Source organism: Pteronotus mesoamericanus, unplaced genomic scaffold (assembly GCF_021234165.1).
Source record: "Pteronotus mesoamericanus isolate MK-2021 breed Mesoamerican mustached bat unplaced genomic scaffold, CSHL_Meso_final contig_100, whole genome shotgun sequence".
Taxonomy (NCBI): domain Eukaryota; kingdom Metazoa; phylum Chordata; class Mammalia; order Chiroptera; family Mormoopidae; genus Pteronotus; species Pteronotus mesoamericanus.
The window spans coordinates 2021037-2042038 of NW_026554999.1; the positions used below are offsets into that span (position 1 = coordinate 2021037).

General features: G+C 38.9%; 1 protein-coding gene across 5 annotated transcripts in view; it reads right to left on the minus strand.

Moving 5' to 3' along the window:
• Window positions 1–454: 454 nt before the first annotated feature.
• Window positions 455–21002, minus strand: part of SLC25A21 (solute carrier family 25 member 21) — a 474917-nt gene continuing 454369 nt past the window's right edge. For 4 of the 5 annotated variants that reach the window (XM_054588807.1, XM_054588947.1, XM_054589117.1 and 1 more), the window contains 3 exons: window positions 6857–7038; window positions 5886–5938; window positions 2382–2816 (listed from right to left, as the gene is read on the minus strand). In XM_054588807.1, the coding sequence (XP_054444782.1) occupies window positions 2755–2816; window positions 5886–5938; window positions 6857–7038 (297 nt within the window). In that variant the 3' untranslated portion in view covers window positions 2382–2754. Of the gene's footprint in view, window positions 1306–2381; window positions 2817–5885; window positions 5939–6856; window positions 7039–21002 lie in introns of those variants that run through there. The other variant, XM_054588867.1, reaches the window with a different exon arrangement.

Sequence of the window (21002 nt, forward strand, 5' to 3'; positions counted from 1 at the left end):
GTATATGTGTGTGCGAGCGTGTGATTATGTGTTATATTTTAAAACAACTGATTTTCTTGAGCAAACTTCTACAGTTTTTATCTCTTCTGTTTATAAAGTTCGTCCTGTTTGGCAATATAGGCTTAAAAATACATTTTTAAAACATTGGTATAATCCATCTATTGGAAAATTAATATATTGCAAGTTTTTGGTATTAGTTCTGTGCAATAACTAAAAGGGCACATCATTAATATGGGTGTTAAAGATGCATTCGTTAGATGATTTTGACTTCTTCCTATCTGTGCTGTGCACAGCCCACAGGGCAACCCAGTCTCATCACATTGGTTTCGTGGATTCATTTAAAACTCAGATGGCTAGATAAGCTAGGTTTTCAAATCACTAGGATGTAAACAGTAAGCAGATTTCTGACCTACAAGTTATGTCCAAGGAACTGCTTTCTTCAAGCAGCAGCTATCTTATAGAGAGCTTTGAACTGCATTTATTTCTAAAGCAACTGAAATTCAGTGCTACAAGCAGAGGATAATAACTTTAGGAGAAGAATAAGCAGAAGGAGCAGATGAACTCTCAGGGCCATAGTCTTCCTTTGATCTTGTATAACTCCTATTGACATCTGGAGTTCCTAGTCTGGTGAGAAAATAGACTATAAACCAAATGAAACAAAGATACCAATCCAATATCTTGGTGGAGACTTTAAAACCATACCATACAGGGACTCTCCTGCTGTCCGGGAAAACTGGCATAAGGTACAGAATTATTCCTTATCAGATGTTTTTAGGTGGCTATTAGGAGTCTTTAAAAAGCTATCAATTGTTTGTATGGAAACATAACTAAATGTTATTTTCTTTATCTAAATTAAGAAATCTCTTGTTATGCTATTTATAATTTTTCTGGTTCTTGTGTGTTTTAAAAATCTAATATTAATGATATCAAAGTCTTCTTGTTTTCTTTTCTTCTTTCCCCTCTAGGTATTTTCTTAGCAACAGTGAATTCACATGAAAATTTTAAAAAACAACAGAAACCCCAAATACAATTTGCTATTCAAAGCAATTATGGTTTAAAGCTAATTTTAAAAATAAGAGAAGGACGATGGGATGGGATATGAGGCTGAGATTGTTTGATTTTTAAACATTATTATTATTGATTAATGTTGACACATTTCCGCTGTTTCTTAGGGGGTAGAAGTGTTTTTTAATTGGAAAATGCATCCTTCAGAGATCCTTTTGCATCCCATCCACACGGAGAGGTTAAAGATGCAATTTCATGGCTTCTCTCACAGGAGAGAAAGAATTACCTGCAAGGTATTACCTGCAAGGACAGAAGGCAGTTGTACAATAGACACATTCTTATTTCTCTTGTTTTTTCCCCTACTTTCAATGACCCTCTTTTGAATATTGGGCTGACCTATAAATTTTTTAAAAAACCATGCTGGAAAGGATGTACAACTGAAGGCTGTGTATGTATATACAGTATGTCAAAAAGCCTTTATTTTTATACTTCAAATGCTCTAAATTAATAAAAAGTAATAATTACCATGCTATCTTTTATTTTTTTATTTTCAAAATGCTTACTGACATAGTCTCATGGTAGGAATGTCCCATAGTAGTAGTTAAGAACAGGTGTCACCTAGAATATGCAGATATTTTTTGGTGATTTTTAGCTACTGAAGTAGCATCATTTAAGGATGGGGATATGAAATTCTGTTGTTATATCAAGGCCTAGAAGATATTTTTTTGGAGTATGTGTTAGAACAGGAATCTTTGGAAATGCTAAGAATGTACTTTTATTTTGAAACATCATTTTTCCTGAATAATACAGGTCTTAACACTGCAAATAGACTTCTCACCTGAAGCTGTTACTCATAACTAATAACCTGGAAATGTACTTTTACTGTAAACATCCTTTTTAAGAAAGGCATAGGTAAGAGTTCTTAACAAAGGTACCTGGACACAAATGCAGGCAGCACAAATGGGCCCAAAGAGTGGTTCCAATTTGTGACTTAACATGAACATATTCAGCAACAAAACTTGTTCTCAAAGGGAACTATGTGAAGGAAAGTAGTTTAATAAAACTTCATTTTTCTATTTGTCACAAAAGACTTCAAATATCTGGATTTTAAGTATGACCTGCTTTAAATAGCATTGCAAAATATAAAGTAGATTTTTAAAAATGTAGCTGAGATTTGTATTATTACTAAAAAAACCAGATTTACATTTTAACATAAATTTCAATATTTTTAAAAGACCATTTTAATGCACTTTAAAAATATTTTCATTATGACTTTTAAATATTATTTATGGAAGAGTTTAATTCTTATCAAAACTGCTTAAATTTTGCCTTTTTCTTTTTTTACCATAAGCATTTCTTGGCTTTTGGGAAAAAATAATTATTAATACAATGATTTTCATTGTGCAGCTATGTAAGTTAAACATAGGTCACAAAATTTAAAATGCTTTTATGAAATATATCTGATTTCTATGCTATTTTTCTATATTCAGTTTATATAACTTATTGCTTTATATTATTTTCTTCTTATAATTTTATGGATATTGCCATAACTATAGTCTCAAATTGTATAGAGATAATTTCTCAAGTATCAAAATAGGTTTCATTCTTAAACTGTTTTCCCCTTTATAATTGTATATAATTATTGTATAATTATAATTTATAATTGTATTGGCCTAGCTGATTGATAGTCTCAAGGTGCTGTATAGCAAATTTGAATTATCTCAAGGGGTAAGAACACTTCATAGGCAATCACCAGTTCTCCTGAAGCCATGAATAGGTGTATTCATAAACCAGCAGCATCACCGCACCACCTAGAAAAGAAAAGAGCTGGCTTTCATCACAAATCCTGTAAAATAATGTTGTCTTTCCCAGAGTTTCTGAATCCACGAAGTCCCATGCAGCCTGTCAGGCCAGGGCTGTTTAGATCCATCAGTTCTTGAGCTCCAATACATAGATACAAAACTCTGTGGAACATTCTTAGAGCAAAATCAAGACCATCTTGAGTCTCCAAATACATTTTTTCCCCATGAGTTTCTGTAACTTTCATCATTTCTCATCAGATTCTTTTTCAGACTTTTAATTTTTAAAAGTAAATAAATATAGACATTTAGTCATGTAAGGGCATGTGGCTTTCCTGCGAACAGAAGGCTTCAGATTCTTCTCACATAGGCAAAGGATTTGTCTTTTTCAGTCCACAATTAGCATTGTTGTAGTTGCATTCAAGAAGAAAATCTCTAAGATGGTGCTTGATGAATGAATCTAGTTTTCTCTTACAGCTTTCAAATTGGATTGCAATGTGAAAAATAGCTTCTGAATACTAAAAAAGAATATGAATTGCAAAACTAAGCTAGTTTTTATCCTTTTTTTCCATTCCTTTTATCTGCCTAGGCCATATATGGGTGTCACTTGAAAATTTGGTAGTAGGGGTTGGGTGTCATAAGAACACCATTCATCTTGACAGAGAAGAGTTATATAACTGGCTGCCAAGAGGCTTACTATGTAATATATCAAGAGGAATATGATACAGGAAAATAGGCTCCAAGCCTGCTGAATACCTAGACATCACGGGAGCATTTATATGTGGGTGATTCTGCGTTCTATCGGATGCAGTAAATTGCACATGTTATGTGTCCTTTAAGACAATCTCTATTTATTCTTTCATGTCTGTGTGAAAAATATTACAAAATCAAAATGTGGATAAATATTCTCGGCAAAACTTAGAGAAGACTTGGGTGCATGAACAGAGGACTGACTTCTGACAGAAAGAAATAAAACTTGATTTTGGTTTTAGTTATTTTGTACACACTGCCATATGCTTTTAAAAAAAATCTACAGGCCGCACATGTTTGTGTAACCTTATACCAAAGATAATGATCTGCCTGTAATTTTCATTTTTAACCCATGAAGATGCTCTATTAGACCTGCCTCACTGCTATAGCCCTCTTGGCGCTCTGGCAAATGAGGAGGGACATACTGTAGAGGGTTGTTAATATGTATGTAACTGCTGTGTTTGCTCTCAGTAACTATTCGTGGTGTAAGACGAGAACACACAGAATTGGGCTAGTTTTCAGTCTACTGATATTTGGAGTTTAAACCATAGGCTTTGAGATTCTCCTTTCACAGGAGGTACCTATCAGTAGCCACGAAGAGCTACTAAGGCTGTTACAAAAACAGGATGAGATGCTTCTCCAGAGCGAGGGATGGGAAGTCCAGGTTCATCTTCCTTTTCTTTTTTACTCTTTCTCTTTCTCTCTTTTAAATTTTATCCTTAACTCAAAAGTCTTACCTTTCTTTCTACCTTTCTTTCCTTTGAAGTTGGTCGGGCTTGCATGTTTGGAATGAGAGTGGAGGCCAGGTCTTTGAATGAGCTTTCCAGTCATTCAGTGTTGTTTACTTGGACAGTACATTCACAACAACGCTTTTCATTAGATTTAACACCACAGCAACTCAGGACACCTCATGCAAAAATATTTTAAAAGCCAACCAAACATTTGCAAGCCTTTAACAAAACTTGGGGTCAGATTATTTAAAGAGTTTTGGATTAAGTTTCCAGTCAATGACCATATAGTTAAACTCTCCAGGGTTTTCACCCTTTTCACACCCATCCCCTCCTGAGAAAGCTGGGTTAGGGCCAGTCCTATGATTTTCCCTAATGCTAGGTCTACGAGCGGGTTTTTACTGTGTGGTGAAGGAAAAACACATACTTACAGAGATAGTTGCACAAAATCACCAATATTCTCATTATTGGGTCCTTTTATACACATGGGCCAATGACTAACAAAAGGCAAGTCTGAATCTCAAATGTGAAGCACAATCCATGCTTAAATGCCTAGAAAAGTTGGGATAGATGGATTGGGAACTGATGAAGTGTTTTCTAAATAAAAGAAAATATTATTTACCAGCATCAACTTACAGACTGTTGTGCTGTATCTCAGATTGGTAGAAATGCTGGTTATTTGGGTTGAGATCTAAGGGTGAATGTGCATGCATGTGAGGGTGGTACAGGAGGAGGACATGAATGTTAACAAAGAATGGGAAAGGGAGAGAAGAAAGGAGTAGGGGAAGGTTCTGAGGAAGGTCACCAGGATGTCTAAGTAGGTGAGTGTGGCCTGCTAAAAAAAATATGTGTGTTCTAGTGTATACTTCCGTACTTTTTCACAATGTTGCTTATAATCCAAGACTATTTGCCCAGGCGGTTGAGTCTGTAGCAGTTATTTTCTTATCTATTTACATAGAGGCAGCTGACTCTCCCTGAGGCAATGGCAGCCGTTGTTTTTTTTTTTTTTTTGTGGGCTGGCATCCTGAGGTAAGGCCCGGAGCCAGGAGCCTCCACCGGCATGCTGACAGAGGCCCGGACGGTGAGCGCCAAGCTGTGGCTCTACCACTCCCTGGAGGTGACTGTGAAGACAAGTGGCTCTTGCTGTTCCTGGAGGCAAAGTTGCCCTCTTTTTCTCTTTTTGAAATGAAATTGAGGCAGGAGCAAGAATGAACTAGGAGCACCAGGGAAAGTTTTATTGGGCTGGTCCCTCACACACTGAAAATCCTCCCGTCCAGCCAGACGCCACTGTGTATATGCCTGGGTGCTCATTCCATCTCCAACTCCAACTGGCTGTGGATCCTTTCCTATTGACTTAAGCTGGCCTTTGGCCTCTATCAGCCTCCAGCAAGGCTGTAAATAGTACCTTATAAACCCAGGTAGAACGTTTCTAATGGACGTGCCTTCAGTATCTTGAATACTCACCAGCAACTTCATATCCGCAACGTTTCTGTCTTTCACAGTGGGAGAAACTTTTATTGTGTTGCTGATAGACACCCATAAGAAAAAAAGAGGCACTAGAACAATAAAGAAGGAAGGATATAAGTAATAAAAATGCAATTACCTGGTCCAAGCCTCATTATCTTGGGGAGCAGGCCTTTGTACAAAGCTAGAATCCTGTAAGTGAAAGGAAAAGAGCAACATTCTTATTCTGAAAACAAAATGGAGTTGTACCTCAGCTTTATTGAGGTGCTGACCTGGCATTAAAAAAAAAATTGTTTGAAATTATACACATCCCAAACCAGACAGTATCTGGCTGAATAGTCTCTGCAACAAATTGGACAAGGGGAAAGAGTTCATTAATTCTTTATTACCCAAGCTATGCTGGTCTTGCCCAATCAGAAACATGATTTCCATCAGCATGGTGGTTTTTGCTTTCAAGACATGTCTTACTTCTGAGACAGTTATGTATGTGGACACAGTGACTTCTGTAATTGAATTTAAAAGGCTACAAACTCAGTCTTCACATAAGGAAATATGATTCAGTTTAGATCAAAATGACAAAAAATTACTTATTTGAGAATAAGGCTTAGGTGAGGAGGGATAAAGAGACAAAAGACTTGAAAAAAAAATGACCAGCAGAAAAAAGTGCATACTTTAAATTTTTAAAAGAAAACTAATTTCACGGAATTTCCATGTTTAATTCTCCCAGGAGAATATAATTAGGATAACTAGGTGACATTTGGATTACATTTACACTCAGAAGACAATGACTCTCCTGCCCATGTGTGTTAACAGGGCATGTGATATGCAATAGCATATTATGCAAACAAGCAAGCAAAAAGCCCATCTCAGCATTTTAAGACAAACACGCAGCATCTTGTATGGTGGTGGCTGATGGTTCTTGACGGTGTAAGAATGTTTTGCCAACATGTCATTATTGTGTTATCTTGCAAAGTTGGTCACCTACCCCTGAGAGTGGCTCAGATACACACCCAATTTAACAGAGCTTAATGGCTGTCATCAAAACGGAAGTACAATAAGGTTTGAACAATCCTTGAGTCTTGCTCATTTATTAAAATAAGAATGCTTTACCCTTCTTCCTGATAGACTGTTGCCATTGTTTCAAAACAGGTTCTGTACTTGATCTCTCCAGGAACTGGCTGAGGCCCTTGAATCCTACTTTTGGCAACATCAAAAGGGATGTTAATGACTGAGGCTATTGTGCCTGAGAGAAGACCAATCCCAAATTTTCTTAAAAACTCCAAGGTTGGATCCTAAAAGAAAAGAAGAATAAAATAACAGAAAGGGAAGCGGAAGCCCCTGAACCGGTTAAACACTATAAAGCAATATGTATTTAAGCAGAGCGTTGCACTCCAGGCACCCTCCTGTTATTCCAGCGGAACACATTAGGGCTTCCTAGGCTGGAACTTGTTTTCTTGACAATCCCATTGGCTATGTTTTTACACATGGTCTAAATTGCTGAAGTACACATTTCCTCACACAGGATTTATAAACACAGTTCATAAAGAAAGACTGGTATGGCATATGGGGATGATTTGTATAATTGGGCTTCACAATGTACTTAGTATTACTGTATCAAAACAGGAGAAATCCAAGCACACTATTAGCTAATTGGCCAGAATATTTTACAAATGACAGCAACTTCCACCATGAAGCCTACTAAAATGCTCATTTGTGTGTGGACCCCCAAACGTTAAATTAAATCAAGGCTACTCTCGGTCTGCTTCTATTCCTCTCCAGGTTTTTTGCATTTATTTTCACGTGTAGCTGATCCACTGTACTGAGAAGTGCTAGCTTCCTGTTATTAACAAACCAACTTGGGGAGGCCGCAAAACAGCCTGTGACATTCTGTGCATTATAAACAGTAGTAAGTCACTGGACTAATTGGCTGAAGAATTTACAACCCATTGTTTCTGAATCTTATTCTTCCTTCATGGCAAAGGAAGAAAAGGAGAGAGAGAGAGACAGAGAGAGAGAGAGAGAGAGAGAGAGAGAGAGAGAAACATGGGGGGTGGAGGGGAGGGGAGAGAGAGAGACACACACACATGAGAGGTGGAGGGGAGGGGGTAGAGAGAGAGCTAGAGAGAGAGAGAGATTTCTTCTTTCCATTTAAATTTAGGTCCTTTACCCTTTACTTTGGTCTGATTTGATTTTCCACCCCTCCCTGCTCTGCTTTCTGACATCAAAGTATTTAATTAGGTCTTATGTGGGAGTCACTTTCCTTCAGCCTATTTTTGTGCTCAGTGAGCTCACATTATGTTTTGTTATAATGAATTTGCTGGGAAGTTCTCATTATGTTTTCAGCCTCAGTATTGCCCCGAAGAGAGGTCATCTCATATACCATATGCTGCTAGAAGAGACCCCCACCCCTTTCCATATCTGTTCCCTGCCCTCTCTTCTGGTTAATATTTCAGAAGTGTCTTTACAGAGAAACAATCCAGGTTATTCTGTGCTCCTATTTTATCCAGTAGGAGAACTAAAAGGGGGAAACATCTCTGCTTAATTAAAAAACAAATCAGTTTCTGAGCATTGCATACTTCTAGGTCTACAGAAGAAGAAAACTTCCAGAAACTTTGAAATTTTCAACTGAACCAGGAGCCAGGTACCATCACAGAAATTCCTATGTGGCTAGATATAAAAAAGTGAGAAGTTCGGTAATAATTCTTGGATCCAGGCCATACAGGTGCCGGGTAGGTTTAAAGGGATTTAAAAACCAACAGGGTGTTTCAACAGGAAAAACAATGCAGTGATTGCAGTGTGAGTGAGGTGTGTTTTAGTAATCCTTCCTCCCCCCACTTTTTCTCTTTTACAAGGAGACAAAAATGCCCCAATGTTGCCCTTCTCCATCATGGCACAGAGCAGAGTCGGTGCTCCAGAGGACGGTGGACTCAGGACCTGCTCTGGTTGTCTGACTTTGCACGAGTCACCGAATCATGGTGTATAGAAGGGATGCTTTTAATATCTGCCTTACCGTTGAACTGTATGATTTTTCTGAGAAATAAAAACAACAACAGCAATAACAGTTCTGCGGGTGTTATACAGGCCTTGCAGAAAATGGGTAGTATTTTTATGAAGTCTGTCTTCTAAAGACTGAAAGCACCCTGTAACAAGACTCTCTTCTGGTGTCTCTGTGATGCAGCCACGCTCTCTCTCTATTTCAACTGAGGACAAGAGTGAAAAGGAAGGCTGGTATGCACACTGTTCTTCTGGAAAGTTCAGGGGAACTTGTTAAGCATGCAGCTTCTATCTCCTGATGTATTTGCTGAGGATTAGAATTGAAGATGAAGGGTAAGCTGAGGCACTGAGTGAAGGTCATGATGCTTGAGACACTGTTGGAGACCAAAACCTAAGGTCTTCAAGCCATCATAGCATTCACCGGCACTATGTGTTGATGCTGTATTTTCTGTACATTTCCCAGCACAATGGTAAGGTCCCACATTAGTTCCCAAATCCAGCTGTGCATCAGAATCACCTGGGAGCTTTATAAAACATGGATGCCTGGGCCCCACCTCCGGCTCACCTCAGGTTCGCCTGCAACAGTACCTGAAAGTTGTTTAAAAAGACCTTCGGGACTTCTGAAGCTACTGGGCTGAGGACCCATGTTTGGATTCAGTGATTTTGGTATTTCATGCAGGCAAAGCAGATGGTCAGTTGTTCCCCCTCTGGGAGTTCTAGGAGGGAGAAAAGTCTTGGGATGGCTGAGAGGTATCCTTTATCCCCTGGCCTTGGGGCCTGTAGCCAGACTCTTCCTCTGGGACCATGGTCTGCTTCATGGGGCAGCCTGGCCTGGGGGAGCAGTCTCAGCTCACCTCAGCTTTCTTTGCTACCTGTCATCAACCACCCACAAACGAATGCAGCCTCTCAAATGCCTTTCATCCTCATCCCTCCACGCTACTCCCACTCCTCTGGCTTTAGTTCAGATTCCCAGCATCTTTTCCAGGTCTTACTTTCTTCTTGCTTTCTACTGTCTATTCCTCACCAGGATTCTCTTTTTATAAAAACAGATCTGCTTTGGGTATCTCTCTACTCAAAGACCCTCAATCTTTCCCCACTGCATGGAGAGAAAAGCCAAAGCTGCTTTGGTTTCCTTCTTACGATATGCTTCCAATTTATCCTTCTAGCAAGTTCTACACCTTTACCCCCAAACCCACACTATGGTCACACTGGTTAGATCATAAAACCGCAAATTTATACCAAGCTTTTTTCTATCTCCATGTTTTTCCTCAAACTATTCCTACAGCCTAGGATGCCCTTCTCCTTCATATTTACCTACAGCAGGGTCCAGCTGAAATATCATGTTGCCCAGGAGACCTATGGATCCTGGTCAAAATTAATTTCTCCCTCTCCTGTACACCTGCAACACTGTCTGAACAATCACTGTTCTTGCTATGGCTCACTTTGGGTTTGGTTTTATTTTTGCTCTATCTTCCCTGTTGGTCTGTGAGTCGGCACAGCATAGAAGCATGTGTTATTCTTTGTGTCATCTTTTGCACAGTGTACAGAGTAGGTGCTAAATAAATGTCTGCTGATTGGCCTATCAATGTATTACTTATTTTTTTTATTTTTATTTTTTTATCCTCATCTGAGGACATGCTTATTGATTTTAGAGAAAGGGGAAGAGACAGAGAGAGGGAAACATTGATGTGAAATAGAAAACGTATTTATTTTTGTAGACACAATGAGAATCAAGCTTAACTTTTAATCATCATTTCTCAAGACTCAGTGTCTTCTAGCCTGAAAATCAGCCTTTATTAGAATTTTATATTTCTGTCTTCCTGTCAGGAGGCATTAACATGAGGACATGAGAAGGCACTGGACATTTGCAAAGTGGACTATTTCAGGACAAATGAATTGAGATCCTTGTGTCACAGAGTCAGACCTAGGGGCTTGTATCCTCCACTGCTTAATGACTCACAGAAAGAACCACAACAGCAGACTAACCAGAGTTTAGCAAAAGAAAGCAATGGGCACAGAGTAAGCTCTTGAACTATTATTCTTTGGGCTCTTGTTTTTTTTAAATCCTCATCTGAGGATACGTTTATGAATTTTTGAAAGGAAGGGCTGCGGGGTTGCAGGGAGAGAGAGGGAAACATCGATGTGAAAAAGAAACATTGAGCGGTTGCCTCCTGTAGCCCTAACCAGGGACTGAACCTGCGACCTAGCTATGTGCCCTAACTGGGAACTAAACCTGCAACCCTTTGGTGTACAGGATGATGCTCCAACCAACTGAGCCATCTGGCCAGGGATGGGCTCTTCCTCTCTTATACTTCCTGATCTTTCCCCTAGCAGGGAGAGGCATCCATTTGCCTCAAGAATGAAGATTGTTGTGTTGTAACAGAACTACAAAAAGAGAGAAAAGGGTAATATTTAGCGTTTTTGGTTTTCGAATTAGACTCTTCCATGTATTACACCAGTTATAATCTTTGAGGTAAGAACTATTATCATTATTCCTATTTTACAGATGAGTGTACTTAACCTAAAAGTTAAGTATGAGGAGGGAATTTTTGTTACATTCAAGTGAACTCATAGGGCATAGTTTTTCTACTGATACTTCTAGGGGCCATTGGGTGGGCCAGTGGAGGAGTTGTCCAAGAACCTCCTGAAATTTTAAGCAATGTGTATATAGGCTTTTCTGGAGAGCATTTCTATAGATTTTATCTGGCTCATAAAATTTAAAAACAATTTCATGAAACCATTTCCCTTAACAATACATTTAAAAAGTAGGGAAAGAGTGGTGCAGGGTTGAAATTATGGGGGCTGAAAGTAGGAAGGTCTCATTTTTACAGGGGTTATCAGACAATTCACTTTAGTAGAAAGACTTCTGCACATGTTCTACTCCAGAATCAGGTGACTCATACTTCAACTATATCTATGATCTCAGTGGTTCTCACAGTGTGGTCCCTAAAACACCACCAACAGTATCATGTGGGAACTCATTAGAAATGAAAATTGGGGTTCTACCCCAGGCCTGCTGAATCCAAAACTCTGGGGGTAAAGCTCAGAAATCTGTGTAAACAGCCCTCCAAATTATTCTGATGGGTCCTAAAGTCTGAGAACACTGCTTAACTGAAATTACGGTCCATCTCTTTGGATTCTTGGACTCAATAAGGATGCTCTAAGCATCTTAAAATGCTTCCCAGTACATCCCAGATGCTCTAAGTGGTTCTGGATGTTCTGGGAAGCATTTTAAAGATTTCTTTGGTAGAAACAGGGCTTTGTTTCTTAAGGCTGCAGGATTAAAGGCAATGCTGTTAACTTTTTAATCTCTCCATCCTCAGCTCAGTCCAAAGCAAGAATGCACATCTGTAAAGTTGTTGGGTCTCAGTGATTCTTATCACAGAGTCCAAATGGGTCTTCTGTACTTACTGGCTATCAATAAATCACTCCAGCATCACCGTCAATAACCACAGCAACAAATTACAAAAAATAATAGCAAAATAAATAGAAGCAACCCCCCCCCATATATAATGATATTTGTATTATTTTCATACCTTTCATTATGGGAAATAATGGTACTATTAATAATTACTTATTACAAGATATAATGTTTATGCAAAAAATATACAAAGCATATATACTATGTTAAGAACCCTATAAATCAGATATGTAACACCATTGTTCAGACAAAGACATGAAACTTAAAGAGTTAAGTCAGTTGTTCAAGATCATACTAGTTATAGAAGTGGATTCTGGATTTGAACTCAGGTTCTTCTGACTCCCAATTATATGTGCTTAATCATTACATCATTTGTTTCTTATCTGTAATTCATTTGTTGTGTATCCATCCGATAGATATTTATCTAATAGACATTTATCTATATCTATGTGTGCCTGGTCCTACACTGGGTACTAGCATTGAGTTTGGAGGTAAATGGCCCAGAGAGGGGGCGGAGCTGGGTATACAATCAAATATCACAGCACGGTGTATTGGATCCTAAAGTGGAAGAACGAACAGAGTGCAGGGGCGTCTTGCAGCAGGGAGAAGAAAGCTAGCTACTCCTGGGCTTCCCACTGTCAGTGCCCTGTGAGATAGTACCTAGCTTCTGCTCCTTAAAAGCTTAGTCATTTGTTGGGTGCTCAGGAAGTCAACAGGAGACATCTCATTGTTACTAGTCACCGTGCATTAGCCGAGCAGCTGGCCCTCTGGCTTGAAAATTATATTACCTGGAATGTAATTTTTCCTTGTCCATTAGTTTATTTTAAAAACTGGAAGAAGATGATGATGATAATGCTAAGACACTTACTATGCGCCAGGTGCTGTGTTAAGTACTTCCTCTATGTTGAAGACTCACAACATCCCTATAGCAGATGAGATAACTGAGGCTTACAGAAATGTCATGTCTTCAAAGGGATATAATTTTGAATTAGTCAAAAGAGAGCCAAGATTCTATTATTTAGAAGTTAAGAAGCCAAAATATTGAGGAGCCCTGAGACTGTCAGGCATCAACAAGTAGAATTAGAGACGCATGTTTGCCTCTCAGGACTGCAGTCTAATTCAGCATCCAAGGAGATCACCTCTCAGTCCAACTGGTAGGAAATGATATCCTAGAATCACAATATTAGAAGTGAACTCAGAATGTCACCTAACTTAAACAGTGACATCTGCAAGATGGCAAAGTAAGAAGACTTGGAACCTCCTTCCTCCCATAAATAGACTGATTCAGTAACAATTCATGAACAACTTCTCTGTGTGAGAAATCTAAAAATTAGTTGAAAGTTTCCTGCACTCTGGGTAAACACAAAACAAGACTCATGGAAGCCAGCAGGGAGATTTCAGAGTTCTTACCCCTAGTGTAAGGCCATATAATTAGGAAGACTTCCCAGCCCTCAGCTTCTCCCAGGAGAAGAAAGAATTGGTTTGCATGTCCAGCACCCCAACTTTTCTGAGGATATTCCCCAAAGGACTGGCATTTGTATTGCCAGGCTTGGAGCTCTGAGGGGTTCAGCACAGTTTAGCCACCCGAGGGAGAACAGAGATGACAACGTGGGCTGGTAGATGCCACAGGCCCTCCTCACTGCTCAACACAGAGTAAGCGGATGAAAAATCCTAGCTCTCAGTTTCCACTTTGGGAGTCAAAGAGTTGATCTTTGTACCCAACACTCCAACTTCTCTGGGGTTTCCCCCAAAACTGGCATTATTCTTTCCAGTTTTGGAGTCCTGATGGGTCCATTGCAGTCTAACCACCTCGGGGAGAACTGAGATGGAGGTTTGGACTTGTAGATATTGTAGCTCTCCACTTGCTCGGCACAGAGTGAGCAGACAAAAACAACAGCTTCCTGCTTCTCTCTGGGGAGGGAAAGAGTGGGTACAGGCCTCAGAAGCCTCTAGTCTGACTGAATCGTGGCAGTCTTCTCTTGTATGAGGCCAGTCCATGAAGATGGAGAAAGGTGCATGCCTTTTGTAATGCACATATACCAAGACAGAAGGTCAGGTAAGACCAAGAATAGCCAAATACATCCTGAGAAAAAAGCAAAAAGCTGGAGATATGATACTTCCTGACTCCAAAATATCTTACAACGCTATAGTAATCAAAACAGTAAGATACTGGCATAAAGACAGATGTATAGGTCAATGCAACTGAATAGTAAGTGCAGAAATAAACCCAAGCACATATGGTCAACTGATCTTCAACAAGGGTACTAAGAATACAAAATGGGGAAAGGAGAGTCTTTGACAAATGGTGCTGGAAAAACTGAATATCCACATGCAAAGGAATGAAATTGAACCCTCATCTTAGACCATGCAAAAAAATCAATAAAAAATGAACCAAGTAATTAAACACAAGACCAGAAACTATAAAACTCCTGGGAGAAAATATATGGGAAAATCTTCATGACCTTGGTGTTGCCAATGATTTCATGAATATGACAGCAAAAGTGCAGGCAACAGAAACAAAAATAGACAAGCTTCTGAATAGCAAAAACACAAAAGAGTAAAAAGACAACCTGTGGAATGGGAAAAATACTTGCACACCATATATCTGATAAAGGATTAATATGTTAAATACATAAGGAACACCTATAACTCAATACCAAGAAAACAAATAACACGACTTAAAATGGACAGAGGGCTTGAATTGATATTTCTCCAGGGAAGACATACAAATGGCCAACATGTATTTCCCAACATGTATCTCATCGTGTGGGAATATGAGTTAAACCACAATGAGACATCACTCTGTGTCTCTCAGAATGGCTATTATTAAAAAACAAAAGACAACAAGTGTTGGCAAGGATATAGAGATATTGGAACCCTGTATACCCTTGGTTGGAATGGAAAATGGTGTAGCCTCTATGGAAAACAGTATGAAGGTATCTAAAATAATTAAAAACAGAATTATTATATAATCTAGCAATCCCACTTCTGGGTATTTATCCAAAAGAATTGAAATCAGGATCTCAAAAAGATATTAGCATCCCCTATGTTCACTGCAGCACTATTCATAATATCCAAGATGTGGAAACAACATAAATGATAGAGAAAATGTGGTATGTACATACAATGCAATACTATTCATCTTTGAAAAGAAGAAAATTCTGTAGTATGTGACAACATGGATGAATCTTGAGGGCAGTTTATTAAGTGAAATAAGAAAGTCACAAAAAGACAAATTCTGCATAATTCTACCTATATGAGGTAACTACAATAGCCAAATTCATAGAGTCAAAGAGTGGAGTGGGTTGCCATGGGCCAGGGAGAGGGAAATGGGGAGTTAGTTATTAATCGGTTGGTGTCAAGATTCATCTAAGCAAGATGAGTAAGCTCTAGTGACCCTGTACCAATAGTCAATGATAATGTACACTTAATAATTTGTGGAGAATATATCTCATGTTAAGTGTTTTTACTATAATAATATAAAAGAATTTAAAACATTAATGGAAATAGAATATCATCTAGCCCAAGTAAAATAGTTAAGATGGGTCATATTTTAACTATGTAAATGGATATTAAGGTTGATAAAAAAACTGTATTTATTAAAAACTTCCAACTTACTACCATAATTTACTCCAACTGTTATCAATCAAAAATTTCCTTTGTTCCTAACCCACATTCCTCATGCATAAGCATAAACTATTTTACTCTAATTTTTTTGCTCAATTGCAAGGGCAATCAACTGTCACCATTCTTGATGTAATTCATTATGATTTAAAAACCATTATTAAAATAACCTTTTCTTCCTTTAGCTTAAAGAACACAGTTCCTTTTACATATTTATGTATAAGAAGTATGTGTTATTTCCTCATCTACTAATGAGTTTTGTTATTTTTTTCTTTTTGAAAATATTTTATTTACTTTTTAGAGAGAAGGGTAGGAAGGGAGAAAAAAGGAGAAGGAAACATCGATGTGCAAGAGAAACATGGACCGGTTGCCTCTTGCACACCCCGCCAACTGGGGACCTGGCCTGCAACCCAGGCATGTGCCCTGACCCAGAATCGAACAGCAACCTTTTGGTTTGCAGGCTGATGCTCAACCCACTGAGCCACACCAGCCAAGGCTCTTATTTTCTTCTAAGTATTTTCCAATTTTCCTCATAAAATATAACTAAACTAGAACTGAGTAGCTTGAAACGTTAATGAATATTACATGCATTGATAGCAATACAAAATCCAATATTCATAGTTAAAAATTGATAACTCCCCTGCAAACATTTTAAGGCTGAGGTTACCATTTCACTTTACAAATGAGAAAACTGAGACAGAGGGAAGGCATAACTTGCCAAAAAGAAATGGCTAACTGATAAATACCAGAACTGGGAATTAATAGAATTCTCTGGCTGTTTCCCACATTGTGATCTTTTCGTGATTGCAGAGCTAAAGAGATGTATTTACCAGCCCCTCTTCAGGTTGATCGATGGGTTTCCATGAAAGGACATATTATTTATAGACTCCCCAAAGCTTAACAAGAGACACTAGTAAATGATCCTAAAACGCTGGCAGCCATGATGTTCCATAACTTCTAAAAATTCAATGCAAGGTACCAAGTCAGCAGAAATGGGATCAAATGACTCAAAAGAACTAACAATCAACCCAGTACATATTTATAACTAATCTAACCATCTAATACAATTATATAGCCAAATAGCTAAAGACAGCAACAATAATTTAAGGCAGTGGCACTTTAGGAGTTAATATACAGAGAGGCAAAATATCTTGATCCAAAAAAGCATATGCCTCCCCTTTTCACCTTCCCTGGCATGGGCTTTGATGCCTCGCTTAGTGACTGGCCAGCTGGCTGCTAGCTAGATAAACAGAGAACATTTGCCCATCTTACAGGCCTTTGTGATTAGGGTCTGGCATCTTTAAGAAGACATTCCACACAGAGAAATGCCAGAAGGAGGGGGTTAGGAAGATGGGTGAAGTAGGAATTATTAGCTAGTGAGGACCAGGGGTGTGGGGGAGATGGGCCAGGAAGCCTGATGTTCCTTGCAAGGCAAGATTGAGCAGAGGTCACTTAAAGGAGCTCAGCATGAATATGTACATTAGTGTAAAGTCTTCGAACCTTCCTACCTTATGTCAGCCCTTATCACATTTCTTCTGCTCTCTGCAATTCACTTATCTCTTAATTCTCCCTGGTACCACACCAGATCTGAGATCCTCTCTGTGTTAACTTTAAGTCATTTTTACGGAGTTTCTAAGCCTGCACTTGAAGTCAGTAAACCCTGGTAACACAGACAACCTTAAAATGAGCACACAGAGAGAAATGTTCTCTGTTCAGGATCGACCTTGGATGATCCTAGTGTGGATTCAATGTTGCTTGTCAAAAATTGCTAAAATAGATTTGCCATTTGAAGAGCTAAACTTATCTTTCAGAAGTGACTGAGAGACACCACATAAAATGCTTTGGATAAGGAAATTAAAGACAATATGTTGGTCCTACAAGGAATCACATGATTTTCAGGATATCACAAAACATTTCTTTTCAGAACTCTTTTTTTCACCTCCCTCCTCCCTGAGTGGGTGAGTGAATTGTTGGATGAGGAGAATGTCATGACCATAACAGAATGGTTCAAAAAGAATTGAACATTTTAATAAATCTATTACTCAGCAATTAGATTGTATATAAACATGCGGTCAAAATCTATTTTAACAGGCTTTATCGCAGCTATTTCCACAATATTACAAATGGCAGTCTGTGTTAACAGAGAACATCAATTCTATACTTAAATTCATTCTGTCCCCTTTATAGTACATCACAATCAGTAGTTAGGGATGGTTATGATGCAGCCCTTCATTTCTTCAAGGCTGTAAGCAAGAAGTGCTGTAAACATGAAGTTTGTGATATATGAAGAAACTGCAAAAAGCCCATTCCACTAGGACATTTTTGAAAGTTTCATTTCCTTTTTGAGTCACTCTTGATTTCACAAAATCACTTGAAAATTCCCCCAATATTATTCTGATTAATAAGACATCAAATTAATGAGGCGCCGAATGGAGGACGGAGGGGAGGATAGCTGGAGAACCCTCATCTGGCTAAACAAAAACGGTTCTGTGGCAGATGCATCTATCTATAAGGCAGCTGGGTGAAGATGTGGAAGGTCGGCTCATTGGCTCCGCTGGTGACATGGGCTGGGAGGGGAAGCAAGAGTGATAGATGAGGGTCCCAACATCAACTAAAAATTAACATCCAGGCTCAGCACTGGGATGACACCGCAGGATTAAATTTAAGTTCAAGGTGAGAGAATCTTGACTGCTGTTCACATAATCTGGGATTCTAATTGACCATAAAGATTCTTACGTGCCAACGTCTTGATGTAAAAGAACACCCATTCTACCCCCCTCCAAGATCCTGACTAATCCTCCCTATCCATTCTTTGGCTGCATTAAGAAAAGGGTGTGTTCAGATCACAGGAAGGGTTGATCCTAGTGTACTCTGAATTGATCAATCTACAGCATAGTATTGTGTTTAGTTCTAACACTGACATTGACAAATCTCAGTGGGAGAGGCAGAATGTACAGAGAACCAGAAACCATGTCATTTTTGAAGAGGAGTTGAGAAACTGCATATATTCTGAACAAGGAAAGACTCCAAGGCTCACGTACCCAGGCAGTTAAAGAACTACAGTACAATGAGTAAGAGCATGGGCTCTGGCATCAGATTGCCTGGGTGCAAACTTTCACAGGATCTGTGGCAGAGGGCACCAAACTCTTGACACTTTTTTTGAAGACTCCTTCTAGGCCTCTTAAAGGGCTGGGCCATGGCACATTAATATTTGTATATATACTGGGCCTGCCACATCACAGGTGTTTAATATATCCTTTCTCTCTCCCTTATAAAGACATACTACACAAAGAGTTAAGGTCTCAGGAGCAGTTACAAAGGAGGTAAATACATGCACTGGTTAAGCACCTGGTAACAACCACAAGGCAAATAATACCCACTCATCACTGTCTGCACCACAGCCACCATGAAAATGATGTGGCGTGTTGAAATCGTAGTTGTCTCCTGGTAACTAAACAAGGAGGCAGCTTGAGTGAAAGTGAACTGCCTTCTTTTTAAAAGAAGACCTTTGCATTTTAGATATAACTTTTAGCGGGTCCAAATCAACTAGAGTCGATTCAGCTCTCAGTATATACCTTCTATTTTCTCTAATCTTGGTTCCCTTTTGTTTTTTGTTCGTAAACTTTGACAAAAGCATTTTATCCCTGATGTCATGATATCATGCTGTTTGTCTCCCAGTGAAAATACTTGCTTTTGAAGCTTAAGGAAAAAATACATTTGTTTCCACTTCACAGCTATCAGAAGAATCTATTATAGTGTTTGTTTTTTCTTCATGTGAGATAATCTGGGGAAATGCTAGCTCCTCACTCCACGGAAGGTCACCAACTGAAATGAGATGGTTTAATTGATAAGCATTTTTTTAAGGAATGTGGAGTATTCCCAAGATCCTATCCTTGCAGGGCTCTGGGCTTTGGAATGAAATCAAAGCCTTGTTAAAAGCTCAGCATCTAAATGTAGCCATTCAGAAAATAGCCATGAAAATTCCTTTTCCTCCCTGAACTATCTGTTCTTTAAAGTGTTGTGAAATATAAAATAACTTTAGAGGTTTTACCCACTTAGCTTAAATTATAAAATACATACGATGTCAAAATAGGTTGTGTTTACGCACAGCAGTTGTTATTCGATTAATCCATATATTTTTACATATACATATATATCTGCACATACACTCACAACTCTCTGCTTCTCTTATCAATGTTACATATATGTATATACTTACTTATTTACATGGGTAGATAATACCTTCTGAGAGTCAACTATATCACTGAGTATTGTCATACAAAATGCAGAAAGGTATTACTATATTTCCTTGGGAACTCAGTAGGATTTTTCCGTTTTGGTGTGCTTTATCTATTCCTTTCCTCAATAAAGGCACTGACTTCAAGGAAAACAAACAAACCAGGTTCCCAAAACAGAATCCTAAAGGTTGAGAAGCCAGGGCAAAGGCACACTGACATGCTTTGATATGGAGGTAGGCAGATGATCAAGGAATCTTTGAACCAAGTTATTTCATAAGATTCTACTTCTAGACTTCTATACATGAAACTTTCCCATGCCCACTTAGTTCCACTTATGTACTATGTTTGTTCAACATGACCCTTCAATTAAATCCATTAAAGGGGAGTCAACTGCCTTACTATTACTTGCCTAAAACATTTTGGCCCCCCCCACCCTCTGCAGCCTCCATGGCCTCCTTTGCCCCATGATTCACCACACGAACAGTTACCCTCACGCTTATCTTCTCCCAGCTTCCCCAAGTCTCTTTCTGCTTCAGGGGTGTCACACTCCCACTCATCCTCTTCATTTTGGCCTGGCTAATCCTCATCCTTGAGTCCCAGCCTAAACATTGCCCTGCCCCTCCATGGTTTCAGATTGGGATCCTTGGTTATGAGTTCCCACAGCTTGATCGCTGTCTTTCATGGCACGTGCCATGATTGCCATGATAGTTCCCTGTAGAATGTGTCTGTCTCTTCTACTAGAATGTAAACCCCATGAAGGCAGAAGCAGTGTCGACCCTTAGTGAGCTGGTGCCTGGCTCATGGTAGATGTGTCACAAATATTTTTGGAATGAATGAATAGATGGAACCCACTGAGAATCTAAAGCTACTTGCACCTCATTTTCATCCACTTGTGTGGTGCCAGACTGGAAAATTTTGGCCTGAAATTTATTAAAGAAAGTGTCTGAATCCCTGCGCCCCTCATTCTGCCCTCCCCATA